The sequence below is a fragment of the Saimiri boliviensis genome, chromosome 9 (assembly GCF_048565385.1).
Source record: "Saimiri boliviensis isolate mSaiBol1 chromosome 9, mSaiBol1.pri, whole genome shotgun sequence".
Lineage (NCBI taxonomy): Eukaryota > Metazoa > Chordata > Mammalia > Primates > Cebidae > Saimiri > Saimiri boliviensis.
The window spans coordinates 77208079-77225367 of NC_133457.1; the positions used below are offsets into that span (position 1 = coordinate 77208079).

Genomic DNA, 17289 nt, shown 5'->3' on the forward strand with positions numbered 1-17289 from the left:
GTGAAAGGGTGGCAAGACAGAGTGGGTGACCAATTCACCTAAATGTGTTCTCTACTAATGAATAAACAAGAGGACAGAAAAGCCAGTGGGTAGGTCAAGAATGAGCAAGCAGTGGAAATAGAAAGAGAGTCATCTTAGCACACACTCACTCCATATTAAGTTTGGAAATATCCTAGAGATTAATATATGAAGTAAATGTATCAGAGAGAAAGCATTTCATTTATCCACAATTAAAGTGCAAGTTAAAATAAACATTAGGAAATGTTCTCATCTCAAAGACCTGTAGCCACTAAACAAAAGGAGAGGGAACCTGGGCGTGGAATCTGTTGACAGAAGAGGTAGCCATCTAACAACTGAATGAATAATTTGTCCCAGTGCTCACCAGCACAGCCAGAGGGCAGATGACAGACACAAATATAATTTCCCAAGGGAAGAAGGACAAAATTAGGCAGAGGACCAGAACACGAGGTCATGAAATTTAAAGTAACCAAACTTAAGAGCAGAAACAAATCATCTCAAAAGTCAAGAGAAGTGAAGCGAAAAATAGAAGAACATGATACATTTTTAAAGAGTAGGTGTGGAGGACCTGTGCCCTCACCATGCCCAAGTGGCTCTTCCTGACCTCCTTCAGGTCTTTACTCATGGCCACCCTTCTTGTCACCCTAGGCAAAATGGCAGCCCCTATCCCACTTGGCACTTCTGATCCCCTCTCTGCACCTGCTATACTCTTCACGTTCACCCTCGGTGCCTATATACTGTGCATTTAATCTCTTTCCTTGATGTCTTTCTCCACTGTCTAGAATGCAGGCCCCCCATGTGCGCCAGGATTCTGTTTGTGTCATTTCTGTTTCCCCAGCACCTGGAATAGGGCTGACACACGTATGCAGTCAGTGTTACGGATTTTACTGGATGAATGAAGGGGGTTTGCTGGGACCTTTGGGAAGGAAAACCGATATCAGCCAGCACTCTCCTCCTGCACCCCAGAACCCAGTGGCCATTTATCAATGTGACAGACGTTAATTTCAGGATGGAGGGAGAGTGGAAGAAAGGAAAGAAACCAAGACCCTGTACAAACCCTATAGCCCTGCCAATCTCCAGACAGACCTCCTGCTTCTGTGAGCCAGTATACATCCTACCGTGGAAGCTAGTCTGCACTGGTTTTTCTTTCCTTTCCAACTGAAAGAATTCTCATTGTTAAACTAAATTTTGAAATGTAAAAAATGGTTTTAGAAAAACACAGGTGGAAGGTGTGCATGAAAAAAAGGGCAAGGAACTAGAAACAAGCAAGAGAAATTAAAACATTACTTGGTATAAATAGAAAAAAATATGTAAAACTATTATAGTCCACATATTCTTATAAATCTAACCAAATGGTTATAGTTATATATAGAAGGAACTTAAAAACTCAACAGTACCAAAAAATTATTAGATCATGAACGGTTTAAAGTAGGTGTGGCCTTTAAACTTCTAAACTTGGCTAGAAAAAGAAATAAAAATAAAAAGTAAAGTAGGTATGACATATGTTTTATAGAAAATCTATATTCAGAAGACAGATAAATCACAATTCTTTTCTTTTTAAAAAAAATTAATTCTATTTTAAGTTCTGGGATCCATATCCAGGACGTGCAGGTTTGCTACATAGGCGAACATGTGCCATGGTGGTTTGCTGCACCTGTCAAGCCGTCCCCTAGGTATTAAGCCCAGCATGCATTAGTTACTTATCCTGATGCTTTCCCTCCCCTTGGCCCCCCACTGACAGGTGCCAGCGTGTGTTGTCCCCCTACCCCTACATGTGTTCATGTATTCTCATCATTCAGCTCCCAATTATAAGTAAGAACATGTGGTGTTTGGTTTTCTGTTCCTGTTTTAGTTTGCTGAGGATAATGGCTTCTGGCTCCATCCATGTCCCTGCAAAGGACATGGTCTCAATTCTTCTTATGGCTGCGTAGTATTCCATAGTATCATAGTATTCCAAGGTACCACATTTTCTTTATCCGGTTTATCAGTGATGGGCATTTGGGTTAATTCCATGTCTTTGCAATTTTGAATGGTACTGCAATGAACATATGTGTGCATGCATCTTTATAACAGAATGATCTATATTCCTCTGGGTATACACCCAGTAATGGGATTGCTGGGTCAAACGGTATTTCTGATTCTAGGTCTTTGAAGAATCAGCACGCTGTCTTCCACAATGGTTGAACTAATTTACATTCCCATCAACAGTATAAAAGCATGCCTATTTCTCCACAATCTCACCATCATCTGTTGTTTATCGACTTTTTAATATTCACCATTCTGACTGGCATGAGATGGTATCTCATTGTGGTTTTGATTTGCATTTCTCTAATGATCAGTGTTGTTGAGCTTTTTTTCATGTTTGTTGGTTGCATTAATGTCTTCTTTTGAGAAGTATCTGCTTGTGTCCTTTGGCCACTTTTTAACGGGGTTTTTATTCTTGTAAATTTGTTCAAGTTTATTATAGATGCTGGATATTAGACCTTTGTCAGGCTGACAGATTGCAAAAAATTTTCTCCCATTCTGTAGGTTATCTGTAGGCTTCTCCCATTCTGTTCACTCTGATGATAGTTTCTTTGGTAATAAATCACAATTCTTTTCTATCAGATGATATATTCATAAAAAAGCAGAAGCACCTACAGGGCTTCTCAAACTTTTAATGTGCATGAAAGTCAACTGGTGTACTTCTTGGCAACACAGATTCAGAAAACCTGGGGCAGGGCCTGGGATTCGGCATTTTAGCAAAGTCTCAGCGAATGCTGCTGCTGCTGCTGCTGATCCCTGGACCACATCTGCAGCAGAACTAATATGAAGAAAAAACTGTCCTCGAGTAAAATGAGGGAATCTTGAGAAGGGAAGCCAGGTGCTAAGGGGCAAGAAGGAACAATATGCCATGATCCGTGATGGCAATGCACCCAGCCCACCCCCGTGGACTTCTTAAGGGACAGACAAGCTCTTGTAAAGCCTCACTTTCTAGAAGCCAGGTGTGAGTCCTCACAGATACAAAGTGTGCATGTGACCTAGCATCACTGCACAGTGTGCCCTGACTTACAAAAGACCCTGGCTCCTCCTGCACCCCTGGCTGACATGCAGGTGCCAGTGCAGGGGACTGACTGGAAACATCTTGGTATGAATGCCATGGGGATGTGGGGGCAGAAAGGAAAGGCTCTGTGCAGGCAGTGCCATCTCAGGATAACCAATGCCGGGAACCCAGCAAGGTGCTGGGTTGTCTTCTTAGAGACTGCTTCCACTCTCACACTCTCACATTTCTGAACTTCATTTTGTGTGATAAGAAATTCCATCCAATACATTTGTTAGCACATTCTTTTTTTTTTTTTTTTTTTTGAGACAGTTTCACTCTCGTTGCCCAGGCTGGAGTGCAATGGCATGATCTTGGCTCACTGCAACCTCCATCTCCTGAGTTCAAGTGATTCTCCTGCCTCAGCCTCCTGAGTAGCTGGAATTACAGGCATGTGCCACCATGCCCGGCTTTTTTTTTTTTTTTTTTTTGTATTTTTAGTAGAGATGGGGTTTCTCCATGCTGGTCAGGCTGGTCTCGAACTTCTGACCTCAGGTGATTTATTTTTTAAATATAAACATTGCTGGGGTGTAAGGGCGGGGGTTGCTCTCCCTTCTCATCTCTGCAGGAGTCTCTTCAGGTTGGCTACCCTCCTTTCTCTCCTCCATTCCTGCAGCCATGATCAGCTTCCTGGAGAGGGTGCAAGTGTGTGGACTTTAAGGCAAAGGGAAGAATGATATTGTATTCTCTATAGGAACTGAGCAATATTGACAGGCAAAGCTACCATTTTTAACATTAAACGTGTGGTTTCACTAAAAAGCTTTTTATGCTTAGAATACAGTTTAAAGAATTAAAGAGGAGATCTATGCTTTCTGTAGAAAACAATTGCCCACTGCCGTGTACACAAAAGGGATATCCCCTAATGGTGATAAGTGTGTGGATTTTGAGGGATGTCTTCCCTTACAGGACCGTGCATAGCTTCTTGAATGGGAAAAGGCAATGGGCACAACCATGGCACTCAGAGAAGCTACAGGAGCGTACAGGCAGGGAACCTGGTGTGGGCTGGTGGGTACACTGGTGACAAACTGGTGGAGGCTCTTAAGGAGGGTTCCTGATGAGGGCTCAGGTGGCAACTGTGACAACACATGACTTGCTAAAGACACAAAAACTAGTTTAGTCTGTGAGTCTCCAATATTTCAGAAAAGAACACAGGTGTACCTCATGTGCTCCAATTGTAAATGCAAGTGATTCAAGAAAATGAATTTTCAGCTGACACTGAAAAAGGTTATGAAGGAAAACCAAGACCCCACTGCAACCAAAGTAATTCCCAGACAAGTGTGGAAAGTCCCATCATTTAAAAGATTTAGATTTTAGTTTTAAGAAAAGTAATGCATGTACATAGTAAAAAAGAGACTGAAAGAATATGAATAGAAATTATGTAATTAAAGCCACTAAGAACAAGGCCGCTGCTACAGCCAGACCAACGACCCTTTCCTAGATCTGTGTCATCTCATTGCTCTCCATCTCAGCATCTTCATTCAACTGGATTATTCAGAGTGAGAACTCCAAGGAAAAAAAGTCATCAATGCATTTAAGAATGTGGAGTATAAGGTACATTTTAAAAAATTCTACTTGAATCATAATAAAACTTAAAATCTGTGCAGAAAAAATTAACTACATTTTTCTAACACAACAGTAATTCACACACACTGATTTTTCTTTTCTTTTCCTTTTTTTTTTTTTTTTTTTTTTTTTTTTGATACGGAATCTCACTCTGTTGCCCAGGCTGGAGTACAGTGGCTCGATCTTGGCTCACTGCCACCTCTGCCGCCCTGGTTCAAGTGATTCTCCTGCCTTGGCCTCCCAAGTAGCTGATACAGGCACCTGCCACCACACCTGGCTAATTTTTGTATTTTTAGTAGAGATGGAGTTTCATCATCTTGGCCAGGCTGGTCTTGAACTCTTGACCTTGTGATCCACCTGCCTCAGCCTCCCCAAGTGCTAGGATTACAGGTTTGAGCCACCACTTCTGGCCTATGATTTTAAAAAATTCAAACAGAAATAACTCATTTAAAAAATGGCAGAAGACCTAAATAGACACCTCACCAAAGAAGATATACAGCTGGCAAATAAGCATATGAAAACATGCTCAACAATATGTGTCATTAAAACAGTAAGGTACCATTAACATACGATCAGAATGGCCAAAATCCAAAACACTAAGGACACCAAATGCTGGGAAGGGTGTGGAGCAGCAGGAACTCTCATTCACTGCTGGTGGGAATGCAAAATGGCTCAGCCACTCTGTCAGACAGTTTGACAGGTTTTTGTAAAACTAAACATATTCTGGCCATAGGATCCAGAAATTGCACTTTTTGGTAGTTATCTAAACGAGTTGAAAATTTACACCCATATAAAAACCTGCACTTGAATGTTTATAGCAGCTTTATTCATAACTGCTCAAAGTTGAAAGCAAACGTTTTTCAGTAGGTAAATAAATAGACACACTGTGGTACATCCAGACAATGGAATATTATCCAGGGCTACAAAGAAATGAGCTAGCCAGTCATGAAAAGACATGGAGGAAACTTAAATGCATATTAATCAGTGAAAATGCCAATCTGGAAAAGCTACTAACATGATTTCAACTTTATGACATCCTGTAAAAGGCAAAATTATGGAGACAGTAAAAGGATCAGTGGTTGACAGCATTGTGGGAAACGAGGGATAAAGAGACAGAGCACAGAGGATGTTTAGGAAAGTACGACTATTCTGTGTGCTATTATAACAGTGGATACATGTTACTACACATTTGTCCAAAGTCACAGGATGTACAACACCAACAGTGAACCCTGAACTATGGACATTGGTTGATAATGATATGTCAGTGCTGGTTCACTGATTACAACAAATATATGTACCAATCTGGTGCTAGAAGTTTCTGATTCGAGAGTCTGTGTATGGTGGTGGTGAAGGGGCTGTGAGAACTCTCTATACTCTCTGCTCAATTTTGTTGTACCTAAAACTACTCTTTTGAAAAAAAATTAATTGGCTGGGTGTGGTGGCTCACACCTGTAATTGCAACACTTTGAGAGGCCAAGGTGGGCGAACTGCTCGAACCCAGTTCGAGACAAGCCTGGGCAACACGGTGAAACCCCATCTCTATAAGTAATAGAAAAATTAGCCAGGTGTTGTGGCACACGCCTGTAGTCCCAGCTACTTGGGAGGCTGAGGTGAAAGGATCATCTGAGTTTGGGAGGTTGAGGCTCCAGTGAGCTGTGATTGTGCCATTGCACTCTAGACTGGGCAACAGAGTGAGATGCTGTCTCAAAAAAAAGTTTATTAATTAAAACAAAAAGAATCAAACATAACAGATAGACATAATGCAAAAAGTCTGTCACCATCCTCCCCTCAAATTCCCAGTCCTTTTTCCCAGAAGCAATATAAGGTTAATGAAATCCTATGTACCTTTCTATAACATCTATACATATACGAGATAAAAACTAGATATGATGTTCCCATAGTATCATTTTTCCTTTTCTTTTTAATTAAGGACTCAACTAAGTTTTTACTGGGCACATGTCCAACCTACTGGCAACATATCTTCCAGGCTCCCTTGCAGCAAAGTAGGGCCATGTGACCAAATTCCTTACCGCGTAATATGAACAGAGGTGATTCCTGTCCCCTAAGAGGAAAGTGCTTCCCCTCCTCCATTTCTCGTTCCACCATCCTTCCCTGTGGGCTGCAATGTGGCTATGGTGCTCTGAGCTAGCTCTGAGCACAAGGAAGGAAAGTCTACTCTGGCCGTGGGTCTGAAACTCTTGCATACCATGGAGCCCTTTGACAGTCTGGTGATGCTGTGTTTCTACATTCATAAAATGTTTCTACATTTGTAAAATAAAACACAAAGGATCACAAATTATATTGAAATATAGTTATCAAAATGTTTTTTAAAATGTGCTACAGTAATACCTGTGCCTCCTGGTTAATGCATTAAATAACAAATTCTGGTTGAGAATAAAATTACTGAAATTTCAAAGTAGGGTAAACATATATGATATTTTTGAGACATCTGCAACAACAAAAATATGAATGAAAATACTTGTTATTTCTACTGGCTTCAAAGTCATGGTTTCTGCTCACACTACAAGGCCTGCTGGCTCCAGTCACAATGGAAGGACACACTAAACTTCATTTGCAGGTAAGTGAAATAAAGATCCAAATTCACAGACCTCATGCTTCTCTGTGGAATGGAGGGGCAACAAGAGAAGGAACTTCGGTTCCTGGACAACTTCATGGGAAAAAGCTGCTATTCTCCTTAGGCCACATGTTCATGCCTGGACTACTGTGGCACAGAGACAGAACTGGCTCAAGGCAGTTCTGTTTAGGGGTCACTTGATACAAAAGTTTAGCATTAGTGCTGACTGCTACCTGTGAACACTTTACAACAATCCGATGGGTTTATGCCGACCATGTCACGCAGAGAAACAATATGTGGGGTGGTCATGAGTTGGCTCTGTAAGCTACAGCATAGGTTCCAATTTCAGTTCTGCCACTTTCTGCTGTGTGGACTGTGGAGTAGTTACTCAACCTCTCTTTGTCTCAGTTTTCTTACTGAGTGAAATGAGGATAATAATGATACCTAGCTAATTAGGTCACTATGAGTGTTGACACATGGAAAGTGATGATTAAGAAAGCACCTGGCACACTATAAACCCTCAATAAATGTTAATTATCATTACTATTAGAACTTGTACTATTAATGTCTGACTGTTTTTCTCACCATCCTAGACCTCTTTACACATAGGAGATAGAAATCTGTTTTTTTCTTTAAATCTTCATTGTAATGAACTAAATGAATTTGGTAAAATTCATTTAACCAGTCCCTAATTATTAAATGAACATCTAGGATGTTTCTCAAAGTTTCACTCAAAAGGTTAACACAGCAATTATAGGGCAAGCTCTCTGACTCCTCCACCAAACCTTTCATCATAAGATTGTGCATCAAGAGGTCTAATTTACACACAATAAAATGCACTCATTTCAAGTGCACAGTTTGATGAGCCTCATAATATTTTTTTAAAAATAAGATAGGCAGAAGTTATTAAATATCTACTGATTTTTTTTTTTCCTGTACAAACAGTCTGGCCATGCTTTTTATTAACTTTTCTATTTAGGTATTAAGTGATTTTCTTACTGATTTATTCAAGTTATTTATATATTAAATACATCCACCTTTTGTCTGCCATATTTGTTGAAAACATTATTCTGTTAGTTACATTTTAATTAAACCAGGTGGCTGAAACAACTTTGCATAGTATAAGAAACCTTAATTATTTTCTTTCATGTTTTATAAAGAACTTTCCCATTCTGAGACATGATAAAGGTCAATCTTCACTCACTTTCCTCACCCAGCATTCCAAATTACTTTCCAAGGAGAGCTTCCTCTGACTGGGCTGACTCTCTCAATGCTCCATGCTCAGTACCACATGCCCAGCACTGGTTACTCTCTGACTGGGCTGACTCTCTCAATGCTCCATGCTCAGTACCACATGCCCAGCACTGGTTACTTTCTTTGCAGTTGTCGTTTTACAGCGTGTGTGTTCACAAGCCTTGAAAAGGCAAGGGCCATGTCTATATGTTGTTCACCATTGTGTTCCCAGAACTTGTCACAGAACCTATCACTGTAAACATGTTTTCTAATTTTTAGGTTTTCAATATTTACATTTAATTCTTTAATCACCTGAGAATCTATTTTATGGCCGAGTATAAACAATTTCTATCTTCATTTTGTCCCACCATTTACAGAAGAAGCCTTCCTTTTCCCACTGTTTTGACACACACTTTGTCATGTATGTATTACACACACACATTCACATACAAAGATCAATCTACACGGAGTTCTTACTATCCTGGGTCTGTGGCAGGGCTATTTCTTGGATTACATTGTTCTGCCTATAGAATCTGCCAACATGGCATTGTTTTAATTATTGTGGAGCTACATTATCTGACAGAACAAATCTCTTCTCAAGGGCCATTCTTTCTCTAAATGTATTAGTTAAAATCACTTAAGCCTTTTTCTAATAAAAGACAATCTTTAAAATAAATTATTAAATTAAAATGGCAGGGAGCTCCTTGTTTCTTTCTCTTTTGTAATTTCATGGATTGTTGGGGGCCAAACATGTGTCTACTCACTTGAGCAGTCCAGCCCGGTGGAAGACGTAGAGGTCCTGCTCGACAGTGCAGGTGTTGAAAGGGACCACCTTCACAAAGTTCTGGATGAGGATGAACTCGGGGGTGAGATGGGGCAGAGAAATTACACAGAAGTTCTTATCCTAACATCATCAAAAACCAGGACACAGGGAAAGAATAAAAAACCATTAATCAAAAAACAAATTCCTCTTAAAAAAAAAAAAAAAAAAAAAACCACAAGAAAAATAGAAGCAAAATGTGTTGATTAAGGAGAGGATACTCAAATTACCTTTCCTATAATTTGGGAAATACTCACATAAAATTCAGGAAATAAGCAACTACGAGAGCTTAGAAAAGGTATCTTTGTGCCTAACTGAAACCTGAATAAATGAATCTTATAAACAATGGCACTCATTCAGCATAGCTCTTCTGTAGTAGTAGATTTTTAAACCAAGAAAATTCATACTTGCAAGTTCACTTGTGTCACCAAGTCAATGAGGCAGCATGGTGTCCTAGCAAAGGCCCCTTGCTTACTAAGTGACCTTATACCAGCTGTGGTCCCTTCCTCTTGTGAGATGGGAGGGTGACACTCCAGGCTTTTTTTGGCTCTAAAATTCTCTGATTATCCATAAACCAATGTGTATGTATCTTATCATGACATGATCCCAGTTGGGTGAACAGATTCATGGGCATGATTAAACCCAGGCAGCGGGTATAGTTAGCAGACACAGGAGGTCCTGCATGTCCTGAGGGCTGCTATTCACCTATTCTAGGCATGCCCTGTCCATACAGTAGCCAACGACATGTGGCTGGTATGGTGGAGGAACTAAATTTTAAATTTTACTTCATTTAAATGTAAAAAAACCAGATACTCAATTCTGTTACTGGAGAAGATTTATGTGTGCTTAGATTATGCCAATCTACTTAACCAACTGTGAATTTTATAACATCTAAATACAGATCAACTATTTCTGATAAAAATTTACGAATTGTATTGAGATGTGCTATAAATGTGAAGTACACATTAGATTTCAAAGACTTAGTATGAGAAAAATAATGTAAATAGCTCACTAATAATGTTTCCTATTGATTACCTGTTGAAATGATTAAATTTACCCAGACACAGTGGTACTGTAATCTCAGTACTTTGGAAGGCCGAGATGGGAGGATCACTTGAGCCCAGGAGTTCGAGACCAGCCTGGGCAAGATGGTGAGACCCTGTCCTACAATCTTCTTCTTCTTCTTTTTTTTTTTAATTAGCTGGGAATGGTGACATATCTCAGCTACTTGGGAGGCTGAGGTAGGAGGATCCCTTGAGCCAAGGAGTTTGAGGCAGCAGTGAGCTATGATTGTGCCATTGCATACAACAAAGTGAGGCCCTGTCTCTTTAAAAAACAGAACTGGGACATATTGAGTTAAATGAAAGATATTATAAAATAAATTTCATCTGTTCCTTTTTCTTTTTTTTTCTATGGCTCTTGGAACATTCAGAATTACAGATGTGGCTCACACTCCATCTCTGGACAGTGCTGCTCTAGGCTGTCTGAGCTTCATGCAGCCGCTTGATTCTCTGCCAGGTCCCTGCAGAAGCAGCCTGCTCTTCCCACAGCTAATTTGTCCCTTTGGGATCTCGCCTTCTCTTGAACCCTGTGAAGGCATTACTTGTGCTAATCCAAAACCCTGGAGACATTTGTGTAACTCAAAGGACTGAATTATTGTTTGACCTTATCTTCCCTCTTTTTAGCAAATTAGCAGGGCTCCTTTTGGGGAACCTGAGAGTCAAGTCGCTGAAATACTCAAGTTGAAAATAAGAACTGGGTGCCAAGCCTGGGTGGGCTTCCTCTGGGAGGGGAAGAGTAACTATAATGAGTTGCCTCATCTTGGATTTGCAGGATTAAGGATGAAGCAATCAAGGTTATTATTTTCCTGTCGTCCATGTTCTGAAGTCAAATAGAATTGAAATGCAAACAGCTCTTTTACCTTTTTAAAGCCAGCATTACTTTTATAATGTTAAAGATTTACCTTTACATGGACTTCAAAACAGGAAATCATTAAAATTACTGAAATTTATTTAAGGAGTCTTTGAGGGAAACTGACTTTGTAAATCCTATGTTCAGGGTAATCTATATTTTTTGGAAAGTGTCTTAATAATCGATTTTTAAAAATTATGATGGAGAACATACTGCCTTATTACAAAGCTTATAATAATAAAACTGAGGAAATAAAACCTAATGTCACATAGTTTTAAGATAAAATAATTAAACTATACTTGTTTTTGCCTCATTAGAAAGGGGAAATATAAAGCAATCGATATTTTTCTTGAAATCAGTCAACTGAAGAAGTACAGATGTTGACTTTACTTAATGAACAGGCTTGTCTTTATAAAAATGCATTTTGTCCCTCAAAACTTCCTTCTCCATCTTCTTTCCTTCAGTAAAGAAGTGTAAGAGTCTGGTTCAGGTTTCCCCAAACTACGGCCCGCGGGCCGCATGTGGCCCCCTGAGGCCATTTATCCGGCCCCCGCCGCACTTCAGGAAGGGGCACCTCTTTCATTGGTGGTCAGTGAGAGGAGCACAGTATGTGGCGGCCCTCCAACGGTCTGAGGGACAGTGACCTGGCCCCCTGTGTAAAAAGTTTGGGGACGCCTAGTCTGGTTAGATCTCTATCCCTAGACAACAATGAGACAAGAATGTAGGCAGAAGCCCGGGACACCCTGTCATGGAGAATCTTATTGCACTCTGATGTTACCCTGCAGGCCCATTCACCAGTGTGGGTGAACAAGCCAGGCATGAAGTCAGGCCTGAGGATCTAGTAGGGAAAGAAACGCCAACCTGAAAATCAACAAATTTCTGCTTTGCTACCCTCAGAAAAGCAATATGATGATTTCAGAATACTTGGAGGCAATATGATCTATAAAATAACATACAGTGTCATTCACTTTCATTTCTGACATTTTCATATACTACTATGATTTGACTCTCTAAAAGAAATTTAGCATTTAAAGAAAACTGCTAAAATAGCATGACTTAAAAATTCGTGAAAATGACAATAAAAATAGAAGTATTTTTATGAGCTCATGACATGCCATTTGACCTTACTCTCAGAACACAAACCTCAACATTCATAGCATAATAAATTTATGGCATTTTACTTTTCTACAACTTCTCTAAGCTTACAAAACCAGTTCTCGAAATTCAGCATGTACTTACAGAAAAAAGGCTGAACACAAAATTCATAAAATCCAGCGACCTGTAAACAAGACAGGAAGCACTGTCACTGCCCTTCAGGCAAATGCAACATCAGTGGACATTTACAGAGATTTACGGCTCCCTCCCCTCGGGCAGCGATTAGCCAACCACTAGTCAGAATGTGTGTCCAGCTGAACACTAATGGGGTGCATAAGTCATAAGCTTCATATGTCAGTAATAAAGTATTCTGTAGAACTGAAGACACTTTCACATCAATTAATAATCTCTGTGCACTTGAAAAGCCAAAACAAAATTGGTCATTCTGCACCTATGATCCTTCCCTTCTGTTTTGGAAGAGATAAGAGGAGAGGTGAGAAATATTATAGGCTGCTTCTGATCTTTTTCCCTTTTATGTGTGAAAGATTTTCTGAGTAGATGTAGATGTACGTTCATAGGCAAAACACACCGGGTCATCAAATTCCTGTTTCAAAATTCAGAAAGTATACTCTAAGCGCAATCATATTTAAATGCACAGATAAATATAAAGCAACAAATCTAGAAAAACTTTACAAGGTTTTAGATGTAAAGACCTTATCTTTTCAATCTCTCAGATCTCCATAAAAGCCAAAAACTCAAGATGAAAAAAGTAAAAGTACAACATGGTTCCAGGGGATGCTGGGAGATTGGGAACGTGTTTAAACAGCTCCTCTGAAGAGGAACTGTCCAGCCTGGTCATCTTTTAGACACTCCAGAGCCTTCCACTCTATTGAAATGGGTCAATCATTTCCTCTTTGAGATGGTTCTGTAGACAGATGAGGAGTGGGTGGGTGTGCTAAGATGTGGAATCCAGGACCTAGGGCAGCGTCCAGTGTCTGGACCACAGGGGAGCAGCAAGCACTGAACATGTGGGTGTTTTGGAGGGCAGGGTAGATGGCTGTGAGGTCTGGTGGGCGCCGGGGCTTTGCCTGCCCAGCCCCATGCGTGCCTCCTCCTTGCTGTAGCCCTGTTGGGTGTCAACTTATTTCCCACTCAGATATTCCATGTGGCTGAGGCTCCAGCTGCAGATCTGGGGTAGAGCATGAGCCAAGGGATGGAGCCCATCTTCTCCATCTCCTTATGGCATGGGCTTGTCATGGCTGTTGGCTCAGGAATGAACACACAGTCCTTTTAGGCCTCATGGGACTTTGGCTGGAAAGCTGGGCCCAACCCAGCAAGTCCTCCTCACTGGATTTTGATGCAGAGCTGAGACTTTCAGTGGTTTTAGACCTGGGATGGTGCACTCCTCTGAGAAGGGGGCCAACAGGAGGAAGTAGGGTGATATGGTTTGGCTGTGTCCCCACCCAAATCTCACCTTGAATTATAGCTCCCATAATTCCCACGTGTTGTGGGAGGTATCTGGTGGGAGATAATTGAATCCTGGGAGTGGTTTCCAACATACTGTTCTGGTAGTGAATAAGTCTCACGAGATCTGATGGTATTACAAGGGGAAACCCCTTTCATTTGGCTCTCATTGCCTCTCTGTCTGCTGCCATGTAAGATGTGGTTTTCGTCTTCACCCATGATTGTGAGGCCTCCCCAGCCACATGGAACTGTGAGTCCATTAAACCTCTTTTTCATCATAAATTACCCAATCTTGAGTATGTCTTTATCACCAGCATGAAAACGGACTAACACACAGGGTAAAGAGGTAGAGAGGGAAACTGTGTCCTTGATTTGGTTATCTAAATCCTAGATCAAGCCATATTTAAAATAGTCTCACCACTGGGGTCATTCTTACTTATGTAAGGCAATTATTCAATTTTTTTTTCAAAGCCAGTTTGGTTGGATTTTCTGTTACTTGCAAGCAAAAGACTCTAGAAAATCAGTAACCCAAATCCAAGTTCTCCAAGAAATGCAAACTTTACAGAATGGGAGCAGCATGTGGTTACGTTAAGTGATAATTTTCCAGATTCCCAATCATTACATAGGTGGCCCAGCTTTCTTGTTCACTTCTATAGCCTTTATTAAAATTTTATAGACTAGAATCTCTGGATGGGGCGGTTTTTAAAAAATTGCCCAGGAGAGTAGGAAGTGGGCCAGTTTTGGAAATTACTGGGTCTGTAAAGTTAAAATGTTGGTCCACTGATGCCGGAAGAGATTCTCACTGTGACAGCCAGCCAGGAAGTCAGTACTTGCCTTGCTTCGTATTTCTCATCAATACAAAATAGCTGAATACAAAAGGCAGCTGAGGCTCCTCTGTAGATCGGGCGGAAGTGGATGGGCTCTTCAGGCTGTAAGAGTGATGCCAAGCTCCCACTGCTGCCACGGTGATCCTGTGCACAGCCAGAGGAGGCCTCACTGAGTTTTTCTATGTTCTAGAGCAAGGAGAGAGGAGGAGCCAGTGAGAATCCTGTCAATTCCCTGTAATTTAGTGGGCTGGTGGTTGCATCATCTCTACATGACACCATTCAGAGGACAGGTAAGACTGTTTCACCCGAAACAACTCATCCTGGGCCAGGCCTGATTTTAAGGAGAGGTTCTTAATGAGATACTCGAAATTTATAAAATGTTTTTAGAAACTAGTTCTCCAGTGAGAACACATGGACACAGGGAGGGGAACATCACACACTGGAACCTGCTGGCAGGTGGGAGGCAAGGGGAGGGAGAACATTAGGACAAATACTTAATGCATGCCGGGCTTTAAACCTAGGTGACGGGTTGATAGGTGCAGAAAACCACCATGGCCCATGAATACTTATGTAACAACCTGAATGTTCTGCACATGTATCCCAGAACTTAAAGTAAAATTAAATTAATAAATAAAGCTGGTTCTCAAATGAAGGTCTCACATGAGAAAAATAGTTTCAGTTGGCCTTTGACATAGGGTCCATCTTTTAACTGCATCTGGATGCAGGGTCCAGGGTCTAGTGGGTGTTCTTCTTTGTGCAGAGACAACAGATTGCAGGAAAGAAAGACACAAGACAGAGATAAGAGAAGAATTCAGCTGCGCCCGGGGGGACCACTACTACTAAGGCGTGGAGTCCAGTAGTGGCCCTGAACACCTGGATGTGCTGATATAAATTGTATACAAGACAGGAGGGCAGGGTGAGGAGAGTGAATCATCTGACGTGATTGATAGGGTCACAAGCCAATCACGTGCTTACAGTATAGGGGGCCCCTTCCCTTTCAGGTAGCTGCTGCAAGGGAGGGAGGCACATGTGTCAGCATTTTTCTATACACTTAGAAAGATCAACAGCTTTTAGGATTACCCTACTCTTACTTCTCACTTCTAAGAACGTAAAAGGAGAGCCAGGTGGGAAAGTGGAACATGAAAGCGGACGAGGATGGTGACCACCGGAGCACAGTACCACAGAGAGGAGGCATTTAAGCCTCGGGATGTCTGTGGGCGGGCCTGGCTAATGTCAGGCCCTTCTTCAAGAGCCGGGCAGAGCAGAGTGTTCTCTGAACTCCCTCAGTGAAAGTGAAACTCCCCTTCACAGCCTGCTAAGTAACAGGCACCTTCCCTGGCACTGGCGCTACCGCAAGGCCTGGCTCATAAATAATGGGCACCTTCCTAGTGCTGGCGCTACCGCGAGGCCTGCCTGCTAAGTAACGGATGTCTTCCCTGGTGCTGGCGCTACCACCAGGCTCTCACTCTCACCACCTGATCACGTCTCACAATGTCTCTTTGGTTCCTAATTGTATTTCACCTGGTTGGTTCTATACTATAAGACTACAATGTTTTTATGCTATAATACTAAAGCAAAAATTAATAATAAAGAATAATGATTTAATAAGATTGATTATGTAATTGATTATGTGATTGCTTCTAAATATATTTGGTATCATTGCTAAAACTAAGTAATCAGTTATTTACTGGGACAGACTGTGCCTTCAGTCTCTTGCCTTGGCACCTGGGCAACTTTCTTCCCACATCCTGGGGTAGAGATTAGAGTGTGGTAGTGTTATACACATATTATAATAACTCCGGAAGCAAAATGCCTCTGTCCCCAAAACTGTTTTCATTGTGATACAAGCATTTTTGAATCTTGGGACTGGTCAGGTGGTCCTGGAAGTAACTGTGGCAGGGAGGTGGAGCCCAGGAAGGGCCAATGGGCCACAGCCACCTGGAAAGTCAGGGCTGAAGCTGTTCAGTCTTGGGTTAGGTGCATCTAAAAAAGGGTCATTTCACAGAACATGACTCCTTTTGAGATCGCTCACAGAGTTCTTTTAAATCAAAGTAATACATACACAGAGAAAAATTTAAAATAATATTAGCACCAAATATTCCTTAAGAAATCAGCAGTTCTCTGTCCTTCCAAGTCTCTAACCCCGTTGAATAGAACTTTCAACCTTTTCATTACTTTGGGTATTTATTTACTGTGGGCAGCAATAGCCGCCATTTTGTGATCTGTTGAGGTTTGCACAAGTTAAGTTTCAGTTCCTGTTTTCCTGTTGACAAGTTTCAGTCTTTGTTTTCTCTGCTGAATGTTTCAGTTTCAGTTCCTGTTTCTCTGCTGAATGTTTCAGTTTCTGTTTCTCCACTGAATGTTTCAGTTTCAGTTCCTGTTTCTCCCGCTGAATGTTTCAGTTTCTGTTTCCTGCTGGTAAGTTTCAGTTTTTGAAACTTAGGAAGGCCGGAATTTCCCAACTGCAAGCTTCCTTTGCCCCGCCTCCCTGCCTGGCCTATTTAAGCTGTGAGCTCAGCAACAATAAACGAGACTTGATCAGACTCCTGTCTTGTCTCCATTTCTCGCTTCTCCTGCCCATCCATCCCCACTCCCTCCCTTCGAGCTCCTGTTGTTGTCCTGCAGGTTGGGACAATTTACCTCTATATTTCTGGACAATATGCTTATGCTGTTATTTCTAAATTCATCAGTTTTTAGAATTTCC

The 17289-nt window shown here is 41.2% G+C and overlaps 1 protein-coding gene across 4 annotated transcripts in view; it reads right to left on the reverse strand.

Annotated features, from left to right (window-relative positions):
- The window catches only part of CFAP61 (cilia and flagella associated protein 61), a 294842-nt gene that overhangs the window by 185773 nt on the left and 91780 nt on the right, over window positions 1–17289 (reverse strand). For all 4 annotated transcript variants that reach the window (XM_010343722.3, XM_074406186.1, XM_074406187.1 and 1 more), the window contains 3 exons: window positions 14593–14771; window positions 12439–12478; window positions 9233–9372 (listed from right to left, as the gene is read on the reverse strand). In XM_010343722.3, the coding sequence (XP_010342024.3) occupies window positions 9233–9372; window positions 12439–12478; window positions 14593–14771 (359 nt within the window). The remainder of the gene's footprint in view (window positions 1–9232; window positions 9373–12438; window positions 12479–14592; window positions 14772–17289) is intronic.